The sequence below is a fragment of the Dermacentor variabilis genome, chromosome 6 (assembly GCF_050947875.1).
Source record: "Dermacentor variabilis isolate Ectoservices chromosome 6, ASM5094787v1, whole genome shotgun sequence".
Taxonomy (NCBI): domain Eukaryota; kingdom Metazoa; phylum Arthropoda; class Arachnida; order Ixodida; family Ixodidae; genus Dermacentor; species Dermacentor variabilis.
Window position 1 is genome coordinate 58,797,704 of NC_134573.1, and position 22,709 is coordinate 58,820,412.

A 22,709-nucleotide genomic window follows, 5' to 3' on the forward strand; every position below is an offset into this window, starting at 1 on the left:
AGTGCTTGTAGCCTCTGCCTTACCGGGGTAAAGCCATTACGTTTGGGTGCACAAGCGATTGATGATGGCAGTTCTCTGTCAACGTTACGCCAAGAAGATATCCCGGATTCCTGCCCATAGACATCCTCAGTGTAAAAATTTCTGTACCGCAGCGATTCCTGCATGAATGTGTCGATATGATAAGAGGGACTAGAGTCACAGTCAGACGGAAATATGCCATGTTTCCATTCCCCTTCAGAGTCATGTAGGTCCAGTGAGGGGAATAGTCAAACATTCAGACCGCACTCAGTAAGGACCAATTGACGCAGCGATATCTCAACCGGGCCTGCTTCACTTGCTCTGCTCTCGCCTCTGATCTGAAGGTCTGATGTCGGTGCGGACATCTCGTGTCTGTTGCCGCAGGCAAACGGAACGGTCCTATAAAAAATTATGGGAATTCACGTGCCGAAACAAAACTGCTTCAGATTGCGAGTGATGGTTCTGAGAGTTGCCTAGCAGTTTCCGGATCTTTTCCTGATGGCGCTGAAGGTCTGTGAATGTTGTCCAGGGAAACTTGACACACAAAGTATCCTATGGGACGCTATAAAAGATACATCACTATTGATGGTCCACCACTGCAAATGCAGCACGTCTTTCTATTATGTCACGTTCATGACAAACTTTGAACAGCCTCAGAGTTTTCTTTTTCCCAGGAATTTGTGTGAATCAATGACTATGTAAATCGAAATAAGTCAACCAAGTACGCGATCTCCATGAACATTTTGTTTATTGACATCGCCAAACGTTGGTGCGACTGGGCGTTTGGGAGTGCAGAACGTTGTACGTGTCTCACGCGAGTAACCGTAGCATTCGGTCGATGAAGAGTCGCTATGTCGCGTTTGTCCGTCGTCGCTTCGGCCACGGTGCACCAGCGCCTAGTCGTAGGCATCCTCGCATGCATCGATGTCATTAACTGAGACAGCTTCCCCACATATGTCAGCATATTGTTCCAGACAGGCTGTGGGAATGGAGTCTCGCACCTCATATTGGACCCAAAGTGTGCATTCTGCAAGCGAAAGAAAAATGTATAGAAACCGCCGACTGTTATCGTCAATCTAGGCGAGTAGCTGAACTAGGTTATATGCTTTAGTAATTATGCGCTTGAAGGCATATATTTGTTCCAGTGAGAATATTCATATACACCTTGTTGTTTCACTGCGTAATGAATTAAAGAGAGCCATTAACGAGCGCTTGTGTAGCGCTAAGAGAAGTGTGTATGTATAAGCCGATTTGTCATAGGTGCCTAGTCTACAGAGATGGAATGGGCCGCCATGGAAAGCGATAGCCATCCTCCTCTCCCACAGCCTTTATAGAGGGAGAGAGCCTTGGCAGGAGAGGACGATTGTCCTTCCCGAGCGCTCCGTCATAGCGTTCAAACCTGCAAAGGCTCCAAACCTCTAGTACTCCGAACGTGCGTGTCCGAGAGCTGCAAAAGTTGTCGTTTGGGGGCGAAAGCGTCGCGCAAATCGGATGCGCGAGAGCCTGCGCTTGCACGGACACCCGATCGGTGAATGTCTGATCTACATCATCATCATCATCATCATCATCATCATCATCATCATCATCATCCTTGTTGCGCCCACTGCAGGGCAAAGGCCTCGTCCATACTTCTCCAACTACCCCGGTCACGTACTAATTGTGGCGATGTCCCGATCCGCATAAAACCCCCCTATCTAGATAAAAACAGAGTAAACATTCCCCCCCCCCCCCCCCCCCCCCCGCGCCCACGCCCACCCACACACCTAAATCACGGTCGCGGTGGCCGCATTTCGAAGAGGAGGAAATGCAAAAGCGGCCATGAAGCGGGCAGTGGATGCACATTAAAGAGCCCCAGGTGGTCAAAATTATTCCGGAGTCCCGCACTGCAGCGTGCGCCACAATCATATCTTTATTTTGCATGTAAAACACCACAATTTAATTTTTTTTGCTGATTAATCCAATAAAGTCTTTCTCTCTCTTCCGTAATCGGCGCACAACTGTCACTATGCGTATCCTGCATGTCATTGTTCTTAAATGAGATATCGTCCTACTACCGGAGGCGTGGGATAAAGCACGCGAAGCTAAGCGTTCGCTTCAGAAACGATTCCACATTGTTTCATGAACAAAGGTACACACCGCAAATTTCGAAAAGCTCGCTCGGTCGTGATTGGTCGCCGGCTTGAGCATCTAGAAATGGGCGCTTTTGTGTGCGCATTCTTACTGCCCTTAGGCTGGTATGCACTCACGATGTTCCCCTTGGGGGTTTCGATATGTCAGAAAAAATTACATTAATACTCGCTATTATACTATAAATGTTGAAAATATTTTCTCTTTATATACATTTTTTATCTCTTTGCTCAGGCTCGCCACCAGGTGACCAAAGGACACGGAAGTGCCTCATGTGGCCTCCAGAGTATTTCGAGAGTTAGTACCGGATAGTTATTACTTACAATATTCCCCAGAATGGTGTCGCTGAACTTGGGAAGTGGAAGACGAGCATGCAAACATCTCAACGGTAGGTTAATTTTTCAACAACTCTTTCGCTATTTAATGTTGGACTCGTTGTGCGGAGAGCTATGCGTAACGACGAGCACGGACTGGCGTCATCTTGACTTCACTGGTCCGATGGGGGTTAGACCCAACTTAGTCTTAAAACAAAAATTCCCGCGCGAAAGTAGAGAGAGAAGAGAACACTCAGCGAGGCGATATGGTATTGAGTCGGACAACGAGCAGGATGAGCGTGAAAAGAGCGCAGAACGAACCGAGCATGTCCTGCGACGAATGCAGCGAGAAGACGCTGACCCCAGAATACCCGTAGAAGCAAGCAACCAAGAACAAACCCCAGAAGAAAGCAAGAATGGGAGCCAGATAAAGGAAAGCGAGAAGCCAGGCAGCAGCAATAAGAGTGACCAGGAAAACGCGCAAATGAAACCGGCAGCAAGCCAGCAACGCGAGGACAACATCTGGCAGGCTGCTAGAAGCGGCTGCAGCAATCCACGCTGAGCTCGGTACCTTCAGACCTCGTGGAACGCATAATCCGAATAATCGAGCAGAAACTTAGGCGGAAGGTCGATCAGAAGACTGCATAAAGGCTTCAGCAGCTGTTACAGTTTTTGGAGCAAAGTGTTACCCAAATGACGAAATCGATGACGGAGAATTTCGGAAAGTTAAGCGCGATGATCCTCAAGGAGGGCGAGAATATCGACTCCCTCACCAATGCGATCAATGGCTTAACCATCAAAGGTGATGGAAATGATGGGCGGCTCCTCACCCTTCAACAAGAACGAGAATAACTAAGAATGAAGCACAAACCGAATCAGACCAACGTACGAACGACTTCCATGCCTCAAAATCGAGAGTAAGAAGAGAAAGGACTAAATGCTCAAAATGTGGCAATATTATTGTCAATCGATGCATCATAAAAAGTGAAATACTCTACAATTCACCTACACTCATCAACTGAAGGTCACCACCCCACAGGAATCAGAAACCGACGAACTCATACTCCGTGGCTATGGGACCCACAAAGTCGAGGGGATATGGACGGCCATTCTCACGAGGATACAGCACACATCGCGACATCATTATATGAATCACAGAAAGGAACACACCCTCGTAGAAGCATTACCGAGAATGAACACACTCCAGTCTCTCTTCATACTATACGCGCACATTCTGCCGTCTCAACACTAAATCTCTTGGATAGACTCCACAAGGCCGTCAAGAAGATCACCAAAGAAAAGAAATTAATCGTATGGGAAGACTGCAACGCTCCCCACGTCACCTGGGGTAATCATGTCACCTACAAGAAGGTGACATGATTCATGACGTGGCTCAACAAAACTGCTTGCTATTGTGGAACAACCCGTAACTCCCCATCAGAGTTGAAAACAGCATCTCTAGGAACACCAGCCCAGACTTCATCCTTTCCATCGGCAAACAGCAGGTCCAGTGGAAGAGGTTGGACGAAACCTTAGGGAGCGATCACCGCATCCTTCACACAATGATACAACACCAGAAGACCCCTGAGGACGGGCCAGGCCAAGAACATGGACAGGGCCGCGTTTAGGAAACAAGGGGTTCCGGACGTGCAATACATCAAAGACTGGACGAATCGAATCCTATAAATGGGGACAAGTTCACCAAGACCTTCCTACTTAGCATCGACAACTTTGTGGTGGTCCCCCACTTGCTCCACCTGTGGGAAGGGAGGCAGGGCCTGCTCGCGCGATGGAAAAGGCCAAAAAGAAACAGCAAACTCAAGCTTTGCATCGCCACTGTCACGAGTCATGTGGAGGAGTACGCCTTGGCCCGCTGGAACGAGGTGTACGACCCGCTCCCGGGCAGCTTGAGCAACTGCCGGACGTTGGCAATCATAAAGACGGGGCTAGCTAAGACGGAATGGAAGACCGTCGCGGAGGGACACATCTAGTGATTGATTCACAGCTTCCAGGGGATGGAGGAAGACGTCCTGAAAGCAATCACCGAAAAGCACCTGGGCACTCAGCACCAATAGCCCGCGGCATCACCCTAGCAGGGTACACGGACCAATCAAAGCGGGAGGTGGACCGCATTTTCCTCCGCCGGGGAAATTGAAGAGGAACACGACACCAGTGAGAGACAGAATATATCATAAGGCGCTCTGCAACATTGTCGTCGAGGCCACAAAATACCTCCTAAAGTACATAAACGAATGCAGGGAAAACGGCAATATCCCTGCGGCTTGGAAACATGCGGAGGGTACCCCGATATGGAAAACTAACAAGGCCATCAATCTACAAATCGTGCGCCTGATTTTTCTCACGGCGGGCGGAGGCGAGTCAGTCAAACACGTGTTTCACAACCGACTTGCCCTGTACCAGGAGGAAAAGGTATTCCTGGCAAGCCTCATGTACGGCTTTGGACCGCATCTGTCGACGCAGGATGTCATCCTACAACTAAAGGAACGCGCGATAGCGGGACCACGAAACAAAAGAGCGCGATCCTGGCCTTGGACGTCAAGGGAGTATTCGACAACCTCTTCCACTGTGCTGTGCTTTACAGCCTGGAGAAGGCAGATTGCGGCTAGAAAATTTAGAACTGCGTTCAAGACTTCCTGACAGACCGAAGGGCCCCGGTAAGACTGGCCCACCTTAGAACGAAAATGTTCAGAGTCCCGCAGTAAGGAACCTGAACCTTTCAGAGCTCGTCGGTGCTATTCACTCTTGCGATGATGCACTTGCCGTTGTTCTTGAGAGAACATAATTATTCCTCATTTCTTTTTTATTTATTCCTCACAATTATTCCTCATTTCTCAGACAACATAATTATTCTTCAGTTACTCCACATTTTCCCTTTATTATTCCTGAGAGAACTCAGAGGCATCAAGCATGCGTTATACTTTAGATCCTATAGATGAGATGAATATTTACAATTATTATTAGGGTTATAATTATATTCGAGTGCTGATTGCCGTGTTATAGTTTGTTAACAAAGCTTCCCCACAGTCTAAATATTGTAAGGCAGTTTGTCGTGTGCGTATCATGGACACGCATGCTTATATCGCCTTCCGTTTCCCTACCACGGTTGCGCTTTAAAACCACGGCGCTGCAATATTGCTTTCCTCTCCTTCCTTCTTCTCCGCCCTTAAACAGGCTCTCTTAACTACTACACGCACAGACAAAGCAACAGCGCGCTCATGCGATCCCATAGATGAGATGAATACATATATATAGAAAAGTATCAGTCATAGCTCTCGTAGTATAGCCTTCTGAGCCGTTTCCTTTTTTTTCCTTTTCTTTTTTTTTCTTTGAAAGAAGTCCTATTAGGGTTATTATAATTACACGAAGGTATTTCGCCCTCTCCAGCAGCAGTACTTGAGATAGCTATTCCGGCGGCTAGCTTCCCACGCTATGCGTGCCGCCCTCGCACCTGTTTAAGCTTTTTCCTAGACGCTAGAGCTATACAATGTCCGCGCAACCTTGAGCGATCGGAAAGCGCGTTTTCCATTCTTGGCCGGCGGAGAGGGGAGACTTCGTTCCGGCCGCGAAGCTCTCTACATCTCAGTAAGGTGCCTGGTGGTGGTCTCGTGCTGACGATGCCCTCTCGGTGAGCGCATATTTCCCCCCTCATCTTTTAAGAGATTCCATACATACAAGCATTTGTCTCGCAAACCAGATTAATTTCACGGGAATTTTCCACGTCTCAATAATTTCTCTCGTCGTATTCGAGTGCTGATTGCCGTGTTATAGTTTGTTAACGAAACTTCCCCTCAAGTCTAAATATTGTAAGGCAGTTTGTCGTGTGCGTATCATGGCCACGCATGCTTATATCGCCTTTCCGTTTCTCTACCACGGTTGCGCTTTAAAACCACGGCGCTGCAAGTTTGCTTCAGAGACCTTCCTTTCCTTCCCTCTTCTCCGCCCTTAAACTGGCTCTCTTAACTACTACACGCACAGACAAAGCAACAGCGTGCGCTTTAGATCCTATAGATGAGATGAATATTTACAATTATTATTAGGGTTATAATTATATTCGAGTGCTGATTGCCGTGTTATAGTTTGTTAACGAAGCTTCCCCTCAAGTCTAAATATTGTAAGGCAGTTTGTCCTGTGCGTATCATGGACACGCATGCTTATATCGCCTTCCGTTTCCCTACCACGGTTGCGCTTTAAAACCACGGCGCTGCAATATTGCTTTCCTCTCCTTCCTTCTTCTCCGCCCTTAAACAGGCTCTCTTAATTACTACACGCACAGACAAAGCAACAGCGCGCGCATGCGATCCCATAGATGAGATGAATACATATATATAGAAAAGTATCAGTCATAGCTCTCGTAGTATAGCCTTCTCAGCCGTTTCCTTTTTTTTTCCTTTTCTTTTTTTTCTTTGAAAGAAGTCCTATTAGGGTTATTATAATTACACGAAGGTATTTCGCCCTCTCCAGCAGCAGTACTTGAGATAGCTATTCCGGCGGCTAGCTTCCCACGCTATGCGTGCCGCCCTCGCACCTGTTTAAGCTTTTTCCTAGACGCTAGAGCTATACAATGTCCGCGCAACCTTGAGCGATCGGAAAGCGCGTTTTCCATTCTTGGCCGGCGGAGAGGGGAGACTTCGTTCCGGCCGCGAAGCTCTCTACATCTCAGTAAGGTGCCTGGTGGTGGTCTCGTGCTGACGATGCCCTCTCGGTGAGCGCATATTTCCCCCCTCATCTTTTAAGAGATTCCATACATACAAGCATTTGTCTCGCAAACCAGATTAATTTCACGGGAATTTTCCACGTCTCAATAATTTCTCTCGTCGTATTCGAGTGCTGATTGCCGTGTTATAGTTTGTTAACGAAACTTCCCCTCAAGTCTAAATATTGTAAGGCAGTTTGTCGTGTGCGTATCATGGCCACGCATGCTTATATCGCCTTTCCGTTTCTCTACCACGGTTGCGCTTTAAAACCACGGCGCTGCAAGTTTGCTTCAGAGACCTTCCTTTCCTTCCCTCTTCTCCGCCCTTAAACTGGCTCTCTTAACTACTACACGCACAGACAAAGCAACAGCGTGCGCTTTAGATCCTATAGATGAGATGAATATTTACAATTATTATTAGGGTTATAATTATATTCGAGTGCTGATTGCCGTGTTATAGTTTGTTAACGAAGCTTCCCCTCAAGTCTAAATATTGTAAGGCAGTTTGTCCTGTGCGTATCATGGACACGCATGCTTATATCGCCTTCCGTTTCCCTACCACGGTTGCGCTTTAAAACCACGGCGCTGCAATATTGCTTTCCTCTCCTTCCTTCTTCTCCGCCCTTAAACAGGCTCTCTTAATTACTACACGCACAGACAAAGCAACAGCGCGCGCATGCGATCCCATAGATGAGATGAATACATATATATAGAAAAGTATCAGTCATAGCTCTCGTAGTATAGCCTTCTCAGCCGTTTCCTTTTTTTTTCCTTTTCTTTTTTTTCTTTGAAAGAAGTCCTATTAGGGTTATTATAATTACACGAAGGTATTTCGCCCTCTCCAGCAGCAGTACTTGAGATAGCTATTCCGGCGGCTAGCTTCCCACGCTATGCGTGCCGCCCTCGCACCTGTTTAAGCTTTTTCCTAGACGCTAGAGCTGTACAATATCCGCGCAACCTTGAGCGATCGGAAAGCGCGTTTTCCATTCTTGGCCGGCGGAGAGGGGAGACTTCGTTCCGGCCGCGAAGCTCTCCACATCTCAGTAAGGTGCCTGGTGGTGGTCTCGTGCTGACGATGCCCTCTCGGTGAGCGCATATTTCCCCCCTCATCTTTTAAGAGATTCAATACATAAAAGCATTTGTCTCGCAAACCAGATTTATGTCAAGGGAATTTTCCACGTCTCAATAATTTCTCTCGTCGTATTCGAGTGCTGATTGCCGTGTTATAGTTTGTTAACGAAGCTTCCCCTCAAGTCTAAATATTTTAAGGCAGTTTTCCTAGTCTCTAAAGCCGCTCGAGTTCACGCTGCTCCTCTGGCGGCCTTTTTTCCAAGAAATTATGCCTTCCAACCAAAAATCGCAAAAAGCAAAAATCGACTGCCGCGGACAACATCAGTCCCTTTCCACATAAGTATGAGGCTCGGAGCAGGAGCTATGGCGCTTGAAAGTAACCGTTGGCTTGACGAACCAACCAACTGAGCTACCTTTCCTGGCAACATTGAAGGATCACGAGTTCAAATCACATGTTATGTTCCTTCCCCCCCTTTTTTTTTCTTTTAATGTATTTTCCTTCATTTTATCGCTGTACGGAAACCCTCCTAAAAAAATTTATATATCCTCAATTATGTGTGGCCACACATGTGCAGGTCATAAATACCAGGTTCTCTAGCCGAGTGCCATCCATGCGGTATAACCGAGCTTAGATTGGTCCACCTTGACTGATCAAATAGGGCACCACTGTAGGTTAAATGAGGCGTACAACTCCTGCGGGACGCGCCGTGGTTGCTCAGTGGTTATGGTGTTAGACTGCTGAGCACGAGGTCGCGGGATCGGACCCCGGCCACGGCGGCCGCATTTCGATGGGGGCGAAATGCGAAAACACCCGTGTACTTAGAATTAGGTGCACGTTAAAGAACCCCAGGTGGTCGAAATTTTCGGAGTCCTCCACTACGGCGTGCATAATCAGAAAGTGGTTTTGTCACGCAAAACCCCATAATTCAATTTTTAATTTAACTCCTGCGGGGACGGTAGAGTATCCGTCTCCAGTGCAAGAGGACCGTGATTCAAATCCCGGTGCCACGCAATTCTCCACTGGAAAATACAAAAAAACAACAACCGTGTGTTGAGAAAATTGCACAAACAGGCCTGGAATGCGGCCTGATCCCCGTGACCAGAACCGGTAACGCACTCTCTCACCAGAGCAGGATTGGCCACCCTGGTGCAGTACTTGGCCACAACCTCCTATATGAATACAACAATCAAACCCCGGCCCTCAGTCCCCAGCAGCCGCGAAGCAACTGACCAAGGCGGCGGTCAGATCAGTGACGCTGCAGAGGGTGCTAAGAATACCTGGCTCCGGACAGGCCGCCATTGGAATCGGAACCTGGCAACGTTTAACGTTAGAACGCTATCTAGTGAGGCGAGTCTAGCAGTTTTATTGGAGGAATTAGAGGGTAGTAAATGGGATATAATAGGGCTCAGTGAGGTTAGGAGGACAAAAGAAGCATATACAGTGCTAAAAAGCGGGCATGTACTGTGTTACCGGGGCTTAGCGGAGAGACGAGAACTAGGAGTCGGATTCCTGATTAATAAGGAAATAGCTGGTAACATAAAGGAATTCTATGGCATTAACGAGAGGGTGGCAGGTCTTGTTGTGAAACTTAATAAGAGGTACAAATTGAAGGTGGTACAAGTCTATGCCCCTACATGCAGTCATGATGACCAGGAAGTCGAAAGCTTTTATGAAGACGTGGAATCGGCGATGGGTAAAGTCAAAACAAAATACACTATACTGATGGGCGACTTCAATGCCAGAGTAGGCAAGAAGCAGGCTGGAGACAAGTCAGTGGGGGAATATGGCATAGGCTCTAGGAATAGCAGAGGAGAATTATTAGTAGAGTTTGCACAACAGAATAATATGCGGATAATGAACACCTTTTTCCGCAAGCGGGTTAGTCGAAAGTGGTCGTGGAGGAGCCCGAATGGTGAGACTAGAAATGAAATCGACTTCATACTCTGCGCGAACCCTGGCATCATACAAGATGTAGACGTGCTCGGCAAGGTACGCTGCAGTGACCATAGGATGGTAAGAACTCGAATTAGCCTAGACTTGAGGAGGGAACGGAAGAAACTGGTACACAAGAAGCCAATCAATGAGTTAGTGGTAAGAGGGAAACTAGAGGAATTCCGGATCAAGCTACAGAACAGGTATTCGGCTTTAACTCAGGAAGAGGACCTTAGTGTTGAAGCAATGAACGACTATCTCATGGGCATCATTAAGGAGTGCGGAATAGAAGTCGGTGGTAACGCCGTTAGACAGGAAACCAGTAAGCTATCGCAGGAGACGAAAGATCTGATCAAGAAACGCCAATGTATGAAAGCCTCTAACCCAACAGCTAGAATAGAACTGGCAGAACTTTCTAAGTTAATCAACAAGCGTAAGACAGCGGACATCAGGAACTATAATATGGATAGAATTGAACAGGCTCTCAGGAACGGAGGAAGCCTAAAAACAGTGAAGAAGAAACTAGGAATAGGCAAGAATCAGATGTGTGCGTTAAGAGACAAAGCCGGCAATATCGTTACTAATATGGATGAGATAGTTCAAGTGGCTGAGGAGTTCTATAGAGATTTATACAGTACCAGTGGCACCCACGACGATAGTGGAAGAGAGAATAGCCTAGAGGAATTCGAAATCCCACAGGTAACGCCAGAAGAAGTAAAGAAAGCCTTAGGAGCTATGCAAAGGGGGAAGGCAGCTGGGGAGGATCAGGTAAGAGCAGATTTGTTGAAGGATGGTGGTCAGATTGTTCTAGAGAAACTGGCCACCCTGTATACGCAATGCCTCATAACCTCGAGGGTACCGGAATCTTGGAAGAACGCTAACATAATCCTAATCCATAAGAAAGGGGACGCCAAAGACTTGAAAAATTATAGACCGATCAGCTTACTGTCCGTTGCCTACAAAGTATTTACTAAGGTAATCGCAAATAGAATCAGGAACACCTTAGACCTATGTCAACCAAAGGACCAGGCAGGATTCCGTAAAGGCTACTCAACAATAGACCATATTCACACTATCAATCAAGTGACAGAGAAATGTGCAGAATGTAACCAACCCTTATATATAGCTTTCATTGATTACGAGAAAGCGTTTGATTCAGTCGAAACCTCAGCAGTCATGGAGGCATTACGGAATCAGGGTGTAGATGAGCCATATGTAAAGATACTGGAAGATATCTATAGCGGCTCCACAGCCACCGTAGTCCTCCACAAAGAAAGCAACAAAATCCCTATAAAGAAAGGCGTCAGACAGGGAGATACGATATCTCCAATGCTATTCACAGCATGTTTACAGGAGGTATTCAGAGGCCTGGAGTGGGAAGAATTGGGGATAAAAGTTGATGGAGAATACCTTAGCAACTTGCGATTCGCTGATGATATTGCCTTGCTTAGTAACTCAGGAGACCAATTGCAATGCATGCTCACTGACCTGGGGAGGCAAAGCAGAAGGGTGGGTCTGAAAATTAATCTGCAGAAAACTAAAGTATTGTTTAACAGTCTCGGAAGAGAACAGCAGTTTACGATAGGTAGCGAAGCACTGGAAGTGGTAAGGGAATACATCTACTTAGGGCAGGTAGTGACCACGGATCCGGATCATGAGACTGAAATAACCAGAAGAATAAGAATGGGCTGGGGTGCGTTTGGCAGGCATTCTCAAATCATGAACAGCAGGTTGCCACTATCCCTCAAAAGGAAAGTGTATAACAGCTGTGTGTTACCAGTACTCACATATGGGGCAGAAACCTGGAGGCTTACGAAAAGGGTTCTGCTGAAATCGAGCACCATGCAACGAGCTATGGAAAGAAGAATGATGGGTGTGACGTTAAGGGATAAGAAACGAGCAGATTGGGTGAGGCAACAAACGCGGGTAAACGACATCTTAGTTGAAATCAAGAAAAAGAAATGGGCATGGGCCGGACATGTAATGAGGAGGGAAGATAACCGATGGTCACTAAGGGTTACGGACTGGATTCCAAGGGAAGGGATGCGTAGCAGGGGGCGGCAGAAAGTTAGGTGGGCGGATGACAGTAAGACGTTTGCAGGGACAACATGGCCACAATTAGTACATGACCGGGGTAGTTGGAGAAGTATGGGAGAGGCCTTTGCCCTGCAGTGGGCGTAACTAGGCTGATGATGATGATGACGATGATGATGATGATGACACGTGTGTTTTCGCATTTAGCCTCCGTCGAAATGCGGCCGCCGTGGTCGGGATTCAGACGCGCTACCTCGTACTCAGACGGGATAGCTGAAGAAATATAATGCACATTACGCCATAGACTGTTTTGTACGGTGTTTGTAGCAGTGAACTTTCGTAGAGAGTGAACAACTTTCATGCGAGGGGTAAAAAGTATGAATCGCCCGTTGTCTGGCGCAGTCTACAAAAATAAAAGCAAGAATCTTTCGCAGAGTCCTGCTAGTCCGAGCAATTGACAAATCAATGACAGCGTAGCTGTAATAAGTCAATTTTTTACATCCTTCAAGGGAAGCACCCTGTAATATAATCTACATCCTTAAAAATCAACACTGGTGTAACTCAGTCTATAACTCACATCGTCACAAAATAAAGGTGTTATCTGTCTTTGATTCCCGCCCTTACATCCTTTAAAACTGTAAGCGTATGGGTTATAGATTGAATTACACCGTTATTGTATAAGGGCTTGAGACATAGGCCGATTTATAGAATTATTCCCTTTTAAGTATGTCGATTATCTTCGACAACGCAAGATGAATGTTTGATGGGTGTTCTTCGTGATGAATCGTCACTGACATCCTGGTCATAGAGACACTTTTTGACTTCCATGCACTATACACGGCCGCCTACACGTTTGCTTGTGTGTGCGTATGACACCATCGGACAGCTGGGGAGAATGCACCATCGAACTACGCCCCTTCTCTGTCCAGCGCCGGCACCGTACGAATTTCGGCTTCACCTCCTAACAGGAGCCGGTAAAATGGAATTCGAGAAGTAAAAATTACAGATTATTGGCTTAAAAAGAAGAATAAATGACGGAATTACAATAAATAGGGATGTGATGTCTAGTGGCGGCAGGTGTTCGTACGAACTATTATTTTTATGAAAAAAAATTTTTTTAGATAAGCACACGTAGAAAATGCATTGTACTTACCTTCTCCGAAGTGAGCAAATTCTGCAATACCGCAATTCTTGTAGTCCGTGTAGAGGATGCGACCAGATTCAACGGGACTGCTTTCTGCAAATCACAAAGAATGTAGCCACGTAAAATCTTCTCTGATTTCTGCACCGCTATAGGAAGAGTCTTATGGATTATTTCAGCGATACGTGTCAGAATAGCCACACTCGTTAATTATGCGGATGCTTGTGTTGGGGGGGGGCACCAATTATACGAATGTAATGACGTGAAAGCATCAAACGGCCCACTGAGTGTGAGGGCCGGCATCTGTCTTCTGAACTAGCGAAAAATGGCACCTCAATTCCCATTGGCTGTGACGCGACGTCACGTGGTTGCCTCGACGCAGCAGAGCGGACTGCCCAAGTAGCGCGCCATGTGTTGCGTGAGGGGAAGGAGCATGGCAGCGACGCCACGTCACCTTCCCTCTCGCAAGCCTGTACTATCCGCGCGTTCCTTGTCCACGCAAGCCCTCGCCTGCGTTCTAACTGCGTCTCGGTGATCGTTGTAGATAAATTAATGTATATACAAGAAAATAAATTCGAAAGGAGCAACTTTGGCTGAAGTGAATTTAGAACCTACGACGCCACGCTCAGAAGCCGAGTGTCTTACTCGCCAAGCGTCTCAACGCGCCCGATTGTCCGCGAGGAGTTCATAACTCGAACGACTGTTCAGCGGCGATCAAACGAACACTAAAGTTTCGCATTCGCATCTTACGATCATAAGCAGTGCTTAGGTGTCCTCGGGCTTTTTTAGTACGATCTGAATTATGCTACTACCGATGAACAATGGTGACAGTGTTGATAACACAGGGATAAAGTCGTATAATTTAGTCATCTTTCAATCACCTTGATGACAACTTAGCCTTTTGGAGTCATAGTGAATTTTCCAGCAACTGAACGCGTGAAGTATTCGAGAGGACGGACTGGTAGAGCCAGATCAGCTGGCTGTACAGCCGAACGGAACCTTCATAATAAAGTTCTTGGGGCCTCCGAAATATTCTGGTATACAGTTCACTTTGTTGTAAAGGTCGAGCAAGGCACAGTTCACAATACAATTGGAAAAGAATTAATCTTTCGTTAAAAAGCTAATGTTCTTATTGAGGTGCTCGACTATATTTGCCATAATTGTGCAACGTTAGTATATGTAGGCAGGAAAGTAATGAAAAATAATCCATTACTTTTTAATAGTTCGCCGCTTACATTTATGGGGCAGTAATCCACGGTAATAAATTGCATACTAAGGGAAAAAATTGTATTTGTAATCCGCTATTTGTTTCTGTAACTTGCACAGAACTGGCTCACAAGGTATTACCGCGTGTACTGGCTGAAGACTTCGTGATGAAGTTCATTCGAGTCGGTGATAGTCCATGCGAAAGATACTAGTTTATTACGGTTGTTTGTTTAGGCAACTGACTATAACTTCAGGAATTAGCAAGATAGGGAATGTCCTTCATTGGCAGACACATCGCGCCTGTGTCAAAAGTGAAGAGCATCGCGTATACTTAAGCAGATATATTTTTTTACTAAATTATACTGCCTGCAAAAGCTGGCTCTGCTGCTGCGCCACACTGGTTATTACGCATTGCTTGCCTCCACTGCTGAAGATCGGCAGTGTTCTTTGCGTCACGTGTAATCCTCGCCACATTTTTGACCTAAAGATTTGAGGGACACCGCTGCAATGGCAATCTATCGTTTGCCTGAGGTCGCCACGTTGTGCTGTTGACACTTTGTTGAGAGACCTTTCACGCGCCATCTGCTCTACTGTTTTACTCGTTCGTTCAAGTTGTGCTTACACTACGTAATTAAAACCAAATGCAATTATTGCGACTGCGCTTACTTGATCCGACGGTGTATAGAGTGACATCCGGTGAATCACCTGGCATGTGGTAAAAAGGCACTTTCTTTCTGTAAAGGTAAAGAAATATCGTTATTGTCCAGCAGACCATTAATCTTTAAACAAAGTACAGAGAGCTCCGATATGGAAATTTCCGCTTTATTTTCGAATACCAAATGTGCCTGCATTTTCCGTACTTGCAACGTGGCACCTAAGAGAGCCCGCACAGCTGATGTCTTCAATAACGGTAGCGTGCGAAGCTTCAGTCATCAAGTGAGCAATGAGAGGCTCTGGGAACTACGCAAACACTGAATCTCCGCGGCCTATATCGATAAGAGCAGAAAAAAAAGGTTAATTAGTCGAATGGTTGAAATTGTGAAGTATAGAGATTGCGAGAGATTCGCTATTACGCGTACTTCAAGCAACAATGGTGGTAATGTGTCTAAAACAACATTTTGACCTGTTGCGGGGTAATTACACATATAAGTTCGCCCATAATGTTACGCAATATTCTGTCTACTTCATTATGCTTCCACTATCTTTAAATGTACTACTATGGAAAACGATGGTCGGAATGCTGATGTTGCTGGTGTTTGCGTCTCTATTGCTTCACATTTTTAACGGCGCATTATTTTTTGTTCAAAAAGAAATATTCCTCTTAATTCTTTTAACAGCTCTCTTTTAATGTAATAGCAGAGTTTCAGTCCTTAGAGGTTAAACGAGGGACGGTTAAAATCGTAGTAAATCGTTTCAGGAAAGTATTTTCAATTGATGTGCCGTTAACTCGCAAGGTTTCAATTAAATGCTTTCTGTAACATCCCCTCAGTTGAAGTGTATTTGCGAGCTGTCAGGGTACCGCTTCTTTCGTAAATATGCTACACCTTTTAGTGAAAGGACTCAACTTTATTCTCAATTTCCAGCTCAGTTAACTTCTGCTCACTGAGTGCTCTCCGTTGTCTCACTCTCGAAAGTATACAGGCATATTCTTACGCGTGTTTTTGTTTTCGGTAGTCTTATATTATTCAATTCGTTGTAGGCTCCTGCCTCACCTCGTCCCAAGCTCACCCGCCCCCCTCCCAAAGAGAAGAGAAAAGAATGAAAGAAGAGAAGAGAAAAGAAGCCGTGTCCTATGGCGCAATTAAGAACTACCAATTACCCAAAGGCTAACAAATGTTGGCGAAACCATTACTTCGTCAGATTCCTATGACGTTTCATCCATGAAATCGAAGTTTGACTTGGAACTTTTGTCTTTTGGTCGCCGCGTTGCAACTGTCTCTCTTTCAAAAGTGCGTTTGCTCTCCACTTAATCGCGCGCCTTACATTATCAATGCGGCTTGTATATATAATTTCACTGACCATGCACGAGAAGTTACTCACCTACGTGATCAGACTAAGTCATTATCAGCTTTATTTTTTCCTCATCGCAGCCAGACTTTAAACACCTTTCCTTCAACTTTGCTATTATCAGTTTCCCGTCAAGCTTCATGCAAAACTTAACAAATAATCTTTCACATTGAATAATTGTGACAGTTATCCCTCTTCAGCACAAACCCAGCCCTTACGTATTACCCCTTCGGGAGCGTTTAAAATACTGAATGAATAAATGAATTAAAGAATTAATTAATTAATACTCGTACAGGCTATACGTGAAATCATCAAGGAGACCTGAGCGATAGCCTTAACGATGGCAGCGTTAATATATTCAGGTAACAGATACGAGGGGTCGCTAGCCAGTTTTGTCTGCTCCTAGAGGGATATCTTATTGACAGACAAGACACAGGTTGAACAGAGCTTGCGTGCTCTAATCTGCTACTCTGCACTGGGGAAGAGGGAAGGTGAGTGATAGTATTGGGTGGAATGTTGATGATAAAAGACGTGTTGAGTGCCTATGTACATTAGACGGTGGTCCTACTAGAGCCGCTCGTCTAGTTTTTTTTTTTTTGTCACACAGGAGCTTAAACAGCTCTTTCCTTATACGCATTGCAGTTGCAGTATGTGGCAATGGGCCAAAAAATAGCATCATACGACAGTGGTTGCTTCCAAGAGTTGGCTAGGGAATTATCCAGTGTGCGTCTTTCCAGCATTTATGCTGGAAAATCATTTAATCCGTATTCCGCCGTTTCAGGCGTCCGACAGCGGTCATAATCAGGGTTTTTCGAGTATAGTGGCCGATGAGTTGTGCGCAGCGGCGGTGGAAACAATGACCAGCCGAATACTTCCTAGCAATACGGTTCTGCTGCGCGTAACCTGTGGGGAAAAACGTTTGGGTCGATCATATACAGGTGTCTGTGGATGTTGCCTGTGTGGGCTCTGTGTATCCTTGGGAGGTCCTGCATGAGTGTCTCGATCAGTGAGTCTAGAATAACGTATGTGATGACTTCGCCTAGAGTGGCGCTCGCTAAATCTACCAGGGCTTCTAATCTTTGTGCTCACACACAAACATCCTAAACAAGTGGACGCGAGGAGAGAGAGGCAGATCAAAATAGAGGAGAGTTGCTGCGATTGCTGAATGCCAGAGCACCGCACGAATAGTGCGGGACATCTCGGCTCGGCTGTCACCTGCGGCAGTTGTATTCGTCCACTTTCATTTCGCTTTCCTTTTTTGCCTCCAGGTATCAAACAAATCTAACAATTAATATCCCTTAAGCTTCTCTTGGCTTCGTCGCCTGATAGCTTTATATGAGCAAAGCTTCGATTGGGCTGGTTGGCACTGGGTAACTCTTAGTTTGATAGCGCAGAATTTGCACTTGCACAATCAAACCAATCTCCGCAAGTTGATTGGTTTGATTCTCATTTTCTTTGCGTTATTCTATTCATTTGTTCAAAGTGTCTGGCATTTGGGTTCGGTTGGAAATTAGCGCAAGTTCGTTTCAGTTTGTGTATTTCGTCTTTGCCCAAAAAATCCTGCGCTTCAACTATAAGAAACTTATGTTGTTGTGGCCATAGCGGATGTTTGCTACGCTATCGCTATTTGAGTAGGTTCATGTTGAAAAATCCAACCAATTTTTTTTGTGCTCGTTATTACATGCTCTCAACTGCCTTGCGAAGCAGCGTGCCAGAGAGCAGCTGCAGCAGCAGCAGTGGAAAAGTTGAACGAAGAAGCAAAAAATATTAATGCCTCACCGACTATTATGATACACCCTAATGGGAGTTTCGGTGTGCTAGCTTAAGTGTTTTGAATTCGCAACATATTATGGCAAAAAAGTCGCTTGGGAAGCACAAGGTCCTCACGGCGGCGTCGCTGAGTCTCTGCTGTAGACAAAGCATTTCCACCGGTTGCACCGCTCATTGTTCAAAAAGAACTGGCTTTGTAGTATGATTTATATTGTCACGTGGTAGTAACCGCGAAGAACGACACATTGTCGAAACTGTGACACTGTTAACCTGCACGCGCATCCTGTAACGCAAAAGGCTTTCACGAGGAAGCCGTAATATGGAGGAAACTTCAAACACACATCCACCCACTGCAGAGCGCGAAAGCCCCTATACGCACGTGTGCTTTTTTGCATCAAGTTTATTCTCTCTCTTTCTTGTCGAAATTATGAGTTACATATTTAAATATTTATTGGGCGAACTTGTGCTCAGCGAAACAAGCAACACTCGAGCACAAGGACATCGGCGGGCGAGCAGAGTCTGTGATTGTCGATTTGCGGTTCAAGCGCTCCGGCTTTTACGCTTGACTCGTCGAAGGCTCCCTGCAGTGTAATTGCTGGTGCGCGCGTGGCTTCCAGAAAGTAGAACGCAATTCGCGTCGCACATACAATCACGTACTTTGGTGACTGCAGCAAACATATAGAGCTATCGATAACATCCGAGTAGCTTCTGATACAGGCAGGTGCGTCGTGCTTCGTCGGAGAACGCTTAACATTCGTTAGCCTGTGAAAAGCAGTAACGGAGGAAACATCAAGAAGTGAACAGACGGTGGATGGATGGATGAATGTTATGAGCGTCCCCTTTGGAACGGGGCGGTGGGTTGCGCCACCAAGCCCTTGCTATTATACCACTTAATGTCTTACCCTGGTTAAACAATAAAACAAGAGAAAAAAACACTATGAACTCCCACAACTAAATTTTCTGATCCCCTATTGTGAACTGTGCTTTTGTACGTCTCCGTTTTTTGTCATTTCCCTACTTTTGTTATAAACATGGTGCGCTAGACTTTCACAGTTAAGAGCCTTGTACACCGGCGTTGGTAATAGTACATCAACGAGATCCCTACGCAGGCGCTCACTATTCACGCACGCTACGCGTTGCAATTAGAAGTACCTTCCTTTCTAAAATGCTAAAAGAGGTTCCAACTTCTTGTAAATATCCATGGACATTTCTGGCGTTCATATCAAATGACGAGACAGTGAGCTCTGGCAGCGTGTTTCGGCGTCGCATCTGAATAACTATTCGCACGAAGGCGTTGTCATGATCCTTCACAAAAAGAATAAGATAGGCGGGGTGGGACTGCAGCTTTTCTGACGTAAACTGGCGGGCAAGTGCACGCTATCTGATGGGTTAAGGAATAATAAGTACTCTTTCCCCCACATACCCAGGTAACGCGTAGTTTGGCCAATCTACACAACTGCACCCAAGGAAATTTATAATCGGTTGTTTAATTTCTCTGCCTTTCTTCTTTGTTTTTCATCGCACAATCTTATTATTAAAATTGTAAGTATCCTTCACGAAACCAGTACTTATGACGCCCCCTGCCTTACTAAGCCGAAAATGGGACCAATTTCTCTTAGAACTGTGGAAACTACTAAAAAGTTCGTCTACTAGCAATGTTTTTTTTTTCGAAACCGGGGGAATCCGTGCACATGGCATATCACCAGGGGCCTTTTACGTAACACTTCCGTTGCTCTTCCAGGCACCTTGCGTCCTCTTGCTCTATTCGAGCTCAACATCAGTTCAAATTACGTCTGCCGCTGCGCGAGCTCCAGCGGCAACTGTCCGGATAGGCTGCCTTTCAACCAGCGCCCGCTTTAGGCGTAAAGCCAACCGCTCCCAAAGAGTTACGCGAAAGTTTCTTGGCAAGTACAGTGTTTAAGGAACCTGATATTACATACCTCCCTTTCCCGTCATCTCCGGGCAGGGACCAAATGTACGTAGCAGTTTTTGTCTTCGGATCAATATCTACTCTGCGCGCAGAGAGGCACTCAAAAGTACTGTCGTTGTTGGCGTTCATGACCGCAATGGGGTGGTCAAAGGCTTCAAATGTCTGCGGAAAAAAGATATCGTCAACTGTACCTCCCGAGCCGCAAAGCTATCGTCCAGTGATTGGGCTGTTCAGCTCGTTATTTGGATTACAGTGTCGTAAAAAGATCTCTATTAATTTTTCAATAAATGGCATCTATTTACATTGAGAAGGGATCAGCATGTAAGTATGAAACCTTATTGCACCAGAGTCAAGCGAAATATAATAAATGTTTGGCCTTATTGTACCAAACTGCGTGCCTATCATCGAGGCAACGGCTGCTCCTCCTTCACGCTGCACATTTACACCAAGAATGTAAACTTGCCAACTCGCTCAATTCACTGTGTTGCTTGTACGATGGTTCCGACTATGCGGCTCTAGAAAAGTGTGTTCAAAACAGAGTAAATACTAGCAGGTACAATTTGCCCACTGCACCCTGGCTTTTCTCTACTCTGTTCTTTCTTATTTTTTGTCGGCGTTCTGATTTTTCATGTAAAGTCGATTGATGTACTGGTGTTCATTGTTTTGTAGTTAGCGAAAACGTCGTGCGCTCCTGCTGATAAGACAGCTGTGATAGCTTCAGCATTTACCACCCGTAATATGTTGCTTGTTCGATAAGCCTTAGTCGACATGAGGAATGTAAAATTATTTTCGTACGTTTAATAAGCGCTGTGTTATAGTAAATTAACCTGAGTAGTATGAAGATATAAAGAAGAATGTGTTGTGATATTATACTATGCAATGTGCCATCTTACGTAATTAGTGAAATAAAGATAACCTCTTGTTACTCTTAATAACTTGTTGCCTTTCCAGTGGCTTTGAATTCTGCCCCCCTCAAGGCTCCAAGAACCATCACTCATCCCCTGCTGCCGCCAGCCATTGCTCATCCATACCCATGTAAGATATTAATTTGATCTAGTCGCTCGTGCATCTTGAATCTCGTTTCCCTTGCAAATTTTCTGCTACGAAGCAGCTGTTAAGTTTGCATTATGAATCGTAAATATATACTTTGCGTAAAATGTGCGCAAGTGAACATTTGAAATGCATTTAAATCTACGTGTCTGTACCGCATATATTGAACACGTGCAGCAGCTGTGAACGACGGTCATGGTTAACGGTCACTGACACAACTGTACGCACGATAGTTCTCTTGGCGACGATTATTATTCTGAAGCAGGGATTATTATTGGTCTGGTTTCGGCAGCCAAAATTTACTCACATAATTGTCCACCACACGTGTGTGAAGTTTTCTGTAAACACCCTTTAAAACATTTCTTTCCTTTCGGCCTCCGCGAGAAAACTTTAAATGTATGCTGGAAAACATGGCACCGTTTTTTGTTGCAAGGTAATGCGCGTTTGCACACAAACTTTTAGCTGTTCGAGCCACGGGCGTAGACAGGATTTCATTTCGAGGGGGGTCCTACTCCTTACGTGTGCGCTCGTGCGCATGTTTGTATATGTGCCTGTATATATGTCTTTCTTTATGGATTTATTTAAGACAATGCATATATTGTTTCATGGGACACGGCTAAAGGGAAACATTTGCCTGACGAGGCTGGGCCACCCGTACATTGGCAGCAAAATGGCCGTGGCAGGCTTTCAGGAGAGCACACATGAAATTAAAGCAGCGAACATTTTCCAACACTTGAGTACACAATTCAAAGAAAGAAAAAGGTTAAATCTTACACAGTTTTCTAAGCACTTGAAGCACAAAAGCGAAAACATGTACGTATTTTTTTATACTTTTAGTTGAGCATTTCTATTAGTCTACGGATAGTAACAAGTCTTACCGTCTCAAAGCTTTGCTTTGAAATCCCAGAATTTAGCAGGTCCAATACCAAGGGGTAGTCGTTTAGAAGTTAAGGAAGTTGAACTGATAGTTTTTGATCTCCGTATCTTGTGCTGCAACGTGGTTTTCCTATCAGAGTTTGCTGAGGTTATAGCTTGTCATTCTGCCATAGTATTTGCTTTGGAAGGAACATTTGTCTTCCCAGAATTGCCGTGAAATTTCGAGGAATAATTTGTAAATGTGAAGTTTTAATGCTGTTAATATTTTATGTTTATTATAGTATGGTTTAGTGGTACCAGTACGTTTTAAGTTACCTATCGCGCGCAGTGCGCGGTTAGCGGGGTTCGAATTGACCCTAAGTTAGTTTGTGTAGTAATTTACCAAACTAGGAAACAATAAGTTAATCGAGAATGTATAAGCGCGTTGTAAATATTACGCTTCAAATTTATTAGTAGCAAATTTCGCAACTTGTTTAGCACACTGACCAGCACGAGCAATATTTTTTCTAAGAACATCT

General features: G+C 45.3%; 1 protein-coding gene across 1 annotated transcript; it reads right to left on the reverse strand.

Annotated features, from left to right (window-relative positions):
• Positions 1–764: 764 nt before the first annotated feature.
• On the reverse strand, positions 765–20,423 carry LOC142584172 (uncharacterized). The gene is made up of 4 exons (XM_075694340.1): positions 20,276–20,423; positions 15,225–15,292; positions 13,365–13,448; positions 765–1,045 (listed from the first exon to the last, which is right to left on the reverse strand). The coding sequence occupies exons 1-4, from the start codon at positions 20,392–20,394 to the stop codon at positions 915–917; spliced, it is 402 nt and encodes a 133-aa protein (XP_075550455.1). The 5' UTR covers positions 20,395–20,423; the 3' UTR covers positions 765–914.
• Positions 20,424–22,709: the final 2,286 nt, after the last annotated feature.

Bases quoted from the DNA above. Each gene is read 5' to 3' on its own strand.
- LOC142584172 (XM_075694340.1), bottom strand. From the start codon at position 20,394: ATGAACGCCAACAACGACAGTACTTTTGAGTGCCTCTCTGCGCGCAGA. The intron at 13,449-15,224 runs GTAAGCGCAGTC...TGTGATTTGCAG, and splicing joins TCTATACACCGTCGGATCAA to AAAGCAGTCCCGTTGAATCT. The intron at 1,046-13,364 runs GTAAGTACAATG...TTTCGCTTGCAG, and splicing joins ATTTGCTCACTTCGGAGAAG to AATGCACACTTTGGGTCCAA.